We start from the raw sequence: 10,328 nt of genomic DNA on the forward strand, positions 1-10,328 counted from the left end.
AATTCCAGGGACTTTAAGTGGTGATTCCCCCTCCCTCCCCTTAACTTGAAAAGGTAGGTTTAGGTCATTTCCTAAGAAAGGTATTTGGCTAAAATCAGAGATACCTTCAAATGTTTATGTAGCTTTGGATGTGTGATACCTGAAAAGTTTTTAAAAGGTGAGCTGGGGAGACCAGGTGGCATTTTCAGCCTTTAAGACTGGTGTGTGGAGGACTGATGTAAACCCAGCATGGGTGCCAGTGGTGTCCTGGTAGGAGACAGAGGCTGGTGGCGAGGGTTTTGGAATCCCCATAGGTATGTCTGGGGAGACAAAGTCATTTGGGAAGTCTGGGAGCTGGGTGATTGGACACAGGACAGGGAGGCTCTGCTCCTCTTGTTCATTCTTTTTATCCTCTTTTTACTTCTCCTCCTTCCATTTCTCCTCCTTCCATTTCTGCTCTCCCTCCTTGTCTCCTTCCTCTTTTCTGTGGAATGCTGTTTAAGAGACAAAGCAACCCTCCTATGTACTAGGAGGCAGGAATTTGTCACCACTGAGTTTATTAATTTATTCTTTCAGGCATTCATGGCCCCCATGTGGTGTCAGGCCCCCTCCCTTATACAGTGGCTCATGGTCTCACAGAGAAGATGGGGGCTGGCAAGCCCCCACATCCCAGAAGGAGGGCCCCTCACTGGTCTTGGGTGAAAGGTCGTGGAAGGCTCCTGGGGGAGGAGGTGTCTGTGCTGCATCTTACTGGACAGTGGGGATTACTCAGGCAAGGAGGGCAGGGGCGTTCCAGGAAGTCTTGAGGAAGAAATCCTTGCTAGGAGGCTGTTGAAGTACAGAGATCCAAGTGAGACGAAAGGACAGACTGAGGCTGACTAAGGAAAGGAAAAGGTAAGAGACTAGGGAGGAGACCTGGTTGGTTGAGATTTCCAGAAGTTTCCTGCAACAGAATGCAAGAGGTGATCTTGCTCATGCCACATGCATTTCTGTGGCTTTGGTTAAGCCCAGGGACAAAGAGACTAAATAGGTACATGCAGAACAATGGGGAGACCAAGTCATGTTTTCACGGAGCGGGTGAGCCCAGTTAGGACAGCCCAGACTTTGGTTCCTCTCAAAGGACTCCCTGCCCATCATTGAGTTGATTCATGACAGTGGAGCATTCTTGAAATTGACCTCAAAGTCCTTCTGTGGTAAGCAGAACAATGGCCTCCCAAAGAGGTCCACAACCTAATCCATAGAATTTGTGAATATGTTAGGTTATTAGGCAAAAGCAAATGAAGGTAGTGCATGGAATCAAAGGTGCTAATCAGTTGACCTTAAAATAGGGAGAAGATCCTGGATTATCCAGGTGGGACCAATATAATCACGAGGCTTCTTAAAAGTGGAGAAGAAGAATCAGTGTCAGAGTGATGTGATGTGAGAGAGACTTGACTGGCCATTGCTGGCTTTGAATATGGAAGGAGACCCTGAGCCAGCAATGAGGGCAAGTTCTCTAGAAGCTGGAAAAGGCAAGGAAACGGATTCTCCCACAGAGCCTCCAGGAAGAGATGCAGCCTTGCTGGTACTTTTAGTCCAGTGAGACCCATGTCAGATTTCTGACCTCCAGAACTATACTATAATACATGTTTGTTGTTTTAAGTCACTAAATTTGTGGTAACTTGTTACAGCAGCAGTAGAAATCTAATACACATTCCCAGTGTCTGAAGCTCTTGAGAACCCTGGAGGAGGGGAGTCTCTGATGGAGAAGTGAAATCTCAGCCTTCCCTTGTTTAAATTTAATACATTCCTACTTGTCATGTCAGCACCCTCAATCACAGCCTAGCTCTTGGTAAAAGAGGCACTGAGATGCACAGAAAAGGAACTGAACTCAGGATCCCATCCACCTGGGGTTGACTGTCACATAGAGCAGTGGTCCCCAACCTTTTTGGTACCAGGGACTGGTTTCATGGAAGATAATTTTTCTATGAATGGGGGTTAGGGGGATCTCAGGCACTGATGTGAGCGATGGGGAGTGGCTGTAAATACAGATGAAGCTTCGCTCAATTGCCTGCTGGCCACCTCCTGCTGTGCAGCCCCCTGTTCCTAAGTTTCATGGAAGACAATTTTTCCGCTGGGGTAGGGGAGGGGCAGAGCTCTGCAGATTGGTCCGTGGGTGGATCGGGGTTGGGGACCGCAGACATAGAGAATGTACAACATTGGATAGATGACTTAGCCTCTCACAGCCTCAATTTCCTCTTGTTGAGAAGGGAGAATATTATTTCACAGATTTCTTGTGAGGAATAAATTAGAGAATGTATCCTCCTACACTTAGGGCCATCAAACTACTTAGGGAATGTTAGTGAAATCTGAATCGGTTTGTGATTCACCTCCTCCATGAAGGCATCCTTGATTCTTCTCCAGTTCTCCTTGTTTTATGTACTTTTCTGCCTACTGTGATCACAATGTACTGCACAGAGACCCAGGGTGCCCGGCTCTGTCTCTAACGAGATGTGTGACTTCAGGCAAATCCCTGACCCTTTCTGGTCTCAGTTTCATCATCTTTAAAATAGGAAAGTTAGACTTTCAGTCAGGTAAAGTCCAGCTGTGACATTCTGTGATACTATAAATGTGATCAGGGATGATTAGCCTGGGTATCTATATGACTTTGTAGCGTGTGGATGTATGTGTGTGTGTGGGCACTTACTCCTTGATTAGTTTATAATATGCCCACAGGAATACCCGGTCTTCTGTGCTGTGCATGTGGCAGTGGCCCAGCCAGGAGGCTGAGTGACTTTAGGTGGCTCATGTTTTCCTGGGTGCAAATCAACTTTAGTGGCCTGGTACCTGGGGCCATGGCTTGGACAGCTTTGGGAAGATTGCCCCACCTCAAATCTTGAGATAAGGTGACTGAGTAGTTCCTCTGACCATCCCCAGCCCTCCAGCAAGATTGGGGCTAATCTGATTGAATGCCATTTGAGAGTTAAGATTTTAGACTTCTGGAGCTGTCATTATTGGGAGCCAGGGCATAATTAGACAGGGTCAGCAGAAGAGACTCTGTTGTGTGCAGGACATTTTTTCCCCCATTCTCATCAAACAACTATCTCCTTTGTTCAGATCGTAAATGTTTCTAGACTCCTCTGATTCACTCATCTGCATATTACAGGGCAATGGCCCCGATAAAGCTGAATGGTGCAGAATGTGGCTTGTCCCGTTTGCTGGGAAGCAGGTGCCTCTGCAGAGCTCACGGAGTCCTGGGGGAGAGCCTGCCACACCTCTCCCTTCCCTTCCCCCGTGTCATGCACACACGGAGTCTGAATCAGGGTGTAGATTCAGGGAGGGGCTGTGGTTCACAAGCCCCCTGGGCCAGAAGGGATCTGAGAGGCCACCTGATTCCACCTCCTTGTTTAGCCTCAGCACGTGCTTTAAACAGGAGACACGGAACTATTTATTGGCTGCATTTTTTTAGACAAGGAAACTGAGGAGCAAAAATGTTAAGGTTCTTGTTATGTGGTGAACCTGTGTCTGGTCTGGGCAGTGGTCCATGTGGAAAACATTTAGGAGACCACTGTATTGGGGGTTCTTTAAAAGCTTTAGGAAGACAACAAAGACACAGACCAGCCAGTGGTTCTTAGCATTTTGGGGATATAATGAAATATAAATATGCACATGGCTTCATCCTCAGGGGGTTCATGGACTTCAGGTTAAAGGCCACTAACACAGACAATGGGAGAAACGGTGTTCCCAAATTGTTTAGGTTTGCTGTTGGTCTTTGACTTCTTCCCTTTTTTTTTTTAATTCAGGATATTATGGGGGTACAAACATTTTGGTTACATGAAATACATTTGCCTCGCTCAAGCCAGGGCTTCCCTTTAGAGTCGGAATTCTGGCTCATCTTGGTAAATCAGCATTAGAAATCGTAGACTCTTCTATCAACCAACTCACTGTGACTTCGGTTGTTTTCCTCTCTGGACCTTAGTTTCCTTGCCTAGGCAGTAAGTGTGTGCTAAATGCCACATGCAGCTCCGATATTCAGTGACACAAAGTCTCCTTCTGGTTCCTACTGTGGGCCCAACTTGGAAATGGGGTGGAGCGGATGGATGGCCCCCTAACTCTATTTGCTTCAGAGATGTTTGTCATCCTTTCCCGGAACTCCCCTTTTCTCCCTCAAACCCACTACTTCTCACGGCAGATGGCAAGACTTGCTGTAGAAGGCGATGGGTTATGATGGGCGTGGACCTAGGTGCTGGGTGTTATAGGCATCTTGGATTTCTAAGTTCAGTTTCCCATGCCAGGGACTTGGCACAATTATCTCACTTCGTCACCCACTCTCATCCCTTAGTGACACTTTTCTTCTCATTCTTTGGGTGAAGACACCAAGACCCCTTCTCCCACTGAGGTGAAACAACTTGTAGGGCTTTGCAGCTGGTTGGTGCAGAGCTGCATTTGAACCCCGGTCTGTGTGGTGTCAAGCCCTTTGCCTTGCCCACGCTGCCTTCCAAGGTGAGAGACCTGCTCTGAAGAGGCTGCGTCGCCCTGGTGAGGCCAGAAGGAGGGCTGGCAGGATCTGCATCTTATGGCCAAAGGCGAAAGTGGCCAAGGACAATATTGTGAGCAGGGCCAGGGCTGCCTTCTCTCAGCCCCAGGCCACCCGTATTCAGTCCCCTCCCCGCTTTCCACTGCTGCATTCTGGGGATGACTCCATTCCGTGAGGTTAAGGAGCACAACAGATGGGGCGCAGCCCCGAGCAGCCCCTTCCTCTTTGGAAAAGTGCCGCCAAAGCCACTGAGCATCCACTCATTTATTATTACTGAATGTCTGCTATGTGTGCCTGGCTGTCCCTTCTCAAAGAGCTTACAGGCTAGTGGGGCAGTCAGATCATAAACAAATGACCAGAATATGGCCTGGTAAGTGTCACAGGAGAGGACGGCATGATACTCTTGAGACTACAGCAAGGGGCATCTAACCAGCCTGGGGTGGGAGGGGGGAAGATTCTTGGAGCAGGTGACCCCTGAGTTGAGTTAAAGGATGAGGATTTTGCCCAGGTGGGTCGTTCAGAGGAGAATTCATGGGAGGAGGGAAGAATGATAGAGAAGTGAGTGCAAAGTCACGAAAGCCAGAGACATTCTCTGCTGAGTGCCAAGAAATGCCAGCAGTTACCTGTTACTGGGCTGCAAAATTCTAGAAGGAAGTGCAGAAATGACACAACAGGCTAGAGAAGGAGGCAGGGGCCAGATCCTGAAGACTTTTGTACAACAGGTTGTCATTTGAGCTGCTCTCTAGGCAAAGGGGAGAATCTTAAGAGTTTTAAGCAAGAGTGTCCTGTATAAATTTGAGTTTTAGCAAGACTGTCTTGGCTATCTTCCACTGGAGTCAGGACTGGAGGAAGACGAACTTCAAAAGCCAGTTAGGAGGGTTGAGTGGTACAAGGGAAAAAACAAGAAGGCAATTCCGGGGGGAAAAACCAAGAATTCTGGGCCTGAGCAGACTTTCCTTCGAGGCTGGGAGAGCGCACATAGCTCTGGAGATGAGACATCTGAGGTTTCACACACCTGGAAGACAGCTGCAGCTGAAAAAATCCTGGTATGCATTTTACGATCAGTTTGTATCTTAAAGTCTTTATGTGGTTGGCAAACGACTTAATGTATTTACTGATCTGTTTATTTGCTGAACATTAACAGCTGTGACGTAGAAGCTGATATGACTTAGCATCAATAAAGCCTTGCAGAATGTGACTATGCTCGTGTTGAATATTTGGTCACGTGGAAGCAGGACTGGAAATATAGGGCAGGTTTGGTAACTGGTTACTTCCTGCTGTCTCCCGGTTGTCACTCACACGTGGAGGTGGGGGATGCAAGAAAGTGATCTCAAAGGTTCCCTCCTTCCAGCTTCAAAGCCAGATGTTCCGTAATTCCGTGTCCAGCCCACTCACAGCACTGGCCCACCCCTCGGCCAGTCGCCTCCCGAACCCCAGGCCTGCTTTGGGAGTGCTTAGAGGCCCTTTTTCAAGGCCAGCTGTACTTTCTGGAGAAAGCACAAGGCAAGAGGGTCTGTGACAGAGGCTCCTTTTGTGATCTGTCAGAACTGCTTTGCCATGAAAGGAGAGGCCTTGGCACTGCTCCATCTCCTTATCTGGGAGCCATCGAGCCTGGCGCTGCACAGGTGCTCGTGATGCGGTCTTCAGGTGCTGCTTATTTATACAACCCTCTACCGCGTGGGGCAGAGCCCCGTGGCTGCCGCTGGGGCTAGCGATAATTATGGCATTCTGCAGGGAAATGGAACCATCATCACGTTCTAGCCATCTCCCAGGATTGCCTTTGATCCAGCTCTTTGCTGGGAAAGTAGCCATTAAGAGATATCTATCTTTGGTTTCATTTACATGGGAGAAAGGAGAATTAAATTGGCAGTGGTTGGTTTCATGTTCTCAGAGCTGGCCTCTTCCCAGTCTGTGCCCAGAGTTCTCAGAGCCACCTGGAGGCACAGCCCCTGACTCACACTCCCAAAGAGCCACTAGGAGGCCTGGGACCTGAGACCCTATGCCTGGAGGGAAGGCACCCGGGGTGAGGTCCCCTCTACATGGGGTGAGATCCCCACAACTTTCTTCCTTCCTTTCTTCCTTTTTTTTGTACATTGAGTAAAAGGAAAGACTTTGGGGGTCTCTGAAGTATTCGTGATTATTTCATGAATTATTTATTATCTCGTGATTATTTCTTTTTTACGCTATTATAAAAAAATGAAAAGCACATTAATGAAATTCCAGAAACCAGTGAAAATAGAAATACTTTACTGGTTACACATAACCCCATTGTCCTAAAATAACGAGACTGTCCACAAATTTCCTTCTGTTGTGATTATCGTTATTATTCATGGAAGCTTTTGGTTAAAGATGATTGCTCTATGCACTCATCTTTATGCAATATGTTCAATCGAAGCCTTACTTTTTTCTCTTTAATACATTTTAGTGACTGCATAATGTTTCAACAAGTAATAGGTCCAAGCTCATTTAGTCAAATCTTGCTAGATATTTAAATTGTTGACCAGAGTCCCCAGTGCCCTACACCCGTGTCCAGCGACCGCCTCTCTGCTGGAGTCTAGAGTGTGAGAACCTCAGTGCTCAGCTCCCGTCCCTGCCAGGAGACCCTGAGTCCCCAAAGCCTCCCCATGTTACGTCTGGAAAACGATGGGGTGGCACCTTAAAGGCCTTGCCTAGCTCGCGCGTTCTTGTTCTAAAAGTCTGCTTCTGTATTAGCGATGACGTGACCTCCGTCTGGCGGGGGTCCCAGGTGCCTTTTGTTGGCACATTTTGGACTGTTGGTACTTGCCTCATGCTTTGCTGTCCCGAGCCGTCTCCCAGGCCCAGAAGGATGGAAAGTTATGTGCCATGTGCTGGTTATGTGCCATGATCCCCTAGGGAGCCCTCCCAGACGTGGCCTCCTTCATTACCTCTTACTGTGATAGCAGAAACTCCTAGCCCTGTTTCCCCTTGAGTGCTGTGGACTGTAATAACTCACGACTGGTTTTGTCTGTGTGGCAAGGCTCTGTCATCTGCTTGGCCACCGGGGTGGGCTCATGACCGTCTAGGCAGTCAGGTTCCTCTCCTGGAGATAACAGAAGTGTCCTTGTGCCCAAACTGTCAACAAACTGGGTGTACAGCTGGCCAAGGACCTTTTCACATGGAGGGGGCACTAGGAGAGGAAGGGACACAGCTTGAGGGGTAGTGGAGGCTGGTGGAGAGGAGGGACACTGAGATAGTAGGGGCAGGTCCACGCTTTCAGGTTCCTACTGTTCTCTCGTTAATTCTCCTCCCCGTCCCAATATCCTTCTCAGCAACGTGAACTGATACATTCCCTTTTGTGAATTAATGTGGACTCTCACTGCTTATAAATAATCCCCACTAACATATCAGCTGTGAATGCTTTCCTTGTTCTTACCTAATTGAGGTCCTCCAAGATGTGTAAAATATCTCTACATTTTTGTACTTAAGTTTTTATTTGAAATATTAGAGAATCACAGAAAGTTGCAAAAATAGAGGTTTGACATACCCTTCAGTGAGATTCATTCCATAGTGACATGTTACATAATTGCAGTTTAGTATCAAAGCCAGATAACTGACATTGGTACAATCCACAAGTCCTTTTTCATTTCTTTTTAAAAGAATGTCTACCTGTGTGCTTGCAGGTGTGAGTTGGAGCCTGACTGTCATGCTCAGGAGACTTACAGGCTAAGAACAGGTGCCTGAAGCAATGAAGTTCAAGTGTGATGAGTGATACAGCTGGACAGGTGCAGGGTGCTCCCTTCACCGACTGCTAAGTCCCAGTAAACCCGGCACCTAGCATTTGTTAGCTCTTTAAGCTTCACAGCAACCCTGTGACAACAGTACTATTAGCATCATCATTCCTTTTGCAGAGAAGGAAACTGAGACACAGAGAAGTTAAACAATTTCTTAAACACAAAGTTAGTAGGGAGCAGAGCTAGAATTTAATTAAACCCATGTGGCCAGTACTCAAAGCCTGCTTGCCCAAGCATTGTGCAATAGGACTAACAGCCAAGGCGGTAGAAAGTTTTTTCCTGAGCCTTCCTGGACCTTTTACCAATGTCCCACTCCTCTTCCCTCTCGTATCCTCTCCATCCCGCTTCCTGGGTTTGGACACTTTTAACAGCTGCAGCCATGTTTACGGATCTCTCGGCTTTGCTCTAACAAGGCCTGCGTTTTCTGGGTACACCATTCAGAACACGGCCCCTCCCTCTAAGCAGCAGGAGGACTCAGAGGGAAAGCCATTCCTCAAAGGTCGTGGATAGTGGAGGGTTCTCGCCTCACTTCCTGGGGATTGTTTATGGATGGTTTCGTGCTGGAAATCAACACAATAAACCAAAACCCACCGAAACACCAGAGGTCTTGCACAGCAGGGGAACACGTTTACTTGTCAGTTCATGGTCTCAGTTTCCAGCCCCATGGTGTTGCACACAGTGGAGATGGTGGCGGTGGAGGGCTTGGGTGGTGCCCACGGTGCCTCACTCTGGAGGTGGGCAGGCAGGTGGACAGGGAGGTGGACAGGGGGGTGAGCACTTAGAAGGACAAGGCTTGGCGCAGGGCTTGGGAGGGCAGGGTGGTGGGCATGGTTGGGGGCTCAGCACAGGGCACGGTGGGGGGCACGGTGAGGGGCACTTTGGTGGTGCTGGACACTTTTCCCGTGGGCACTTCTCAGAGCAGCGTTGCAGGAGCTTCTTTAAACAGCTGGGCTGGCATTTGGCCTCACACTTGTGTTCACACCTGGGATCGCAGTTCTTGGGCTCATTCTTGGGCTCACTAGGTTTATTTTTATTGTCACTCGACATTGTTTCTTGATTATCTGAGCCCTGCAAAGAAATATGAGATAGGCTGCAGGTGGGAGAGGACCCATACAGGCTTCTTGCTCACACCTCCTGCCCATCTTTCATCTTAAGAAAGCCTTTCCTGGGACATTTCAGGCTCTAGATCATTTTCTCATTTAGGGCTGTCCCTGTCCTTGTATGGGGTGTGACAGTACTTCTTCAACTCTCCACCCTTACTCTGTTCTGTGTGCAGGTATCCCTGTTTTGCATTCCGCAGACTCTAGCAGGAGTTCTTAACCTAGGGGACCCTCCTACCCACCCCCAACCATTGGAACTACAGTGTAGTTGGCATCTTCTGTCACTCCATATGTTTCATTTAATTTATATAAAAACAATATTCCAAGAAATCCTTAGGTTTGATCAGACTGCTCAAAGCATCCAAAGGTTTCAAAGAACTTCTTTAGCGTCCCTTCCCTCTGGTCACACTACCTGAGGTCACTACCTCTCTGGAGATAGATGGGAAGCATATTATCAGACTTAGGGACCCAGGACACTTTCAGTCCTGTGTCCTCCCTAAGGACACAGCCTTGAGAATTGCGTTCTTTACTCAAGAACTTGGGAAGGGAGGATAACTGCATCCCTGCCACGACTGGGTTTTCGTGGACTTCTCTGCAACTGCCCCCTCCATCGTCTCTGTCAGAGTTCTGCCAGATGATTAGGGCAAGGGAAGAAATCAGGAGAGAAAAACATAAATTGGGAAATTTTAATTTCTCTGAAAATATGAATGCTAGAGCCACAAAATATGACTTTCAGAGGGGAATTCCTTTCCTCCTCTGTTGAGTTTGGCTCTGAGCTAGATCTTTCTGTACTGACAGTTTAACTTCTAGATATGGGCAGGGATTTTTAGTCACTGACAATACTTCAAGTTGGATCTAATTGGATCTAATTCCTTTAATAATATAAAAATGGAACCTCTAATTGAGTTTTAAAATCAGTTTGACTCTCCAGGGAGGCAGATCATTAAACTGGACCCTAAAATTGTTGAAAGTCTAGTCCAA

The 10,328-nt window shown here is 47.7% G+C and overlaps 1 protein-coding gene across 1 annotated transcript; it reads right to left on the reverse strand.

Moving 5' to 3' along the window:
* Positions 1-8,970: 8,970 nt before the first annotated feature.
* On the reverse strand, positions 8,971-9,294 carry LELP1 (late cornified envelope-like proline-rich 1). Its single transcript, XM_012658646.1, has one exon. It carries the CDS (start codon positions 9,292-9,294, stop codon positions 8,971-8,973), a length of 324 nt encoding a protein of 107 aa, XP_012514100.1.
* Between the last annotated feature and the right edge of the window lie 1,034 nt (positions 9,295-10,328).

Source organism: Propithecus coquereli, unplaced genomic scaffold (assembly GCF_000956105.1).
Source record: "Propithecus coquereli isolate 6110/MARCELLA unplaced genomic scaffold, Pcoq_1.0 Scaffold59, whole genome shotgun sequence".
Taxonomy (NCBI): domain Eukaryota; kingdom Metazoa; phylum Chordata; class Mammalia; order Primates; family Indriidae; genus Propithecus; species Propithecus coquereli.

Bases quoted from the DNA above. Each gene is read 5' to 3' on its own strand.
- LELP1 (XM_012658646.1), bottom strand. From the start codon at position 9,294: ATGTCGAGTGACAATAAAAATAAACCTAGTGAGCCCAAGAATGAGCCC.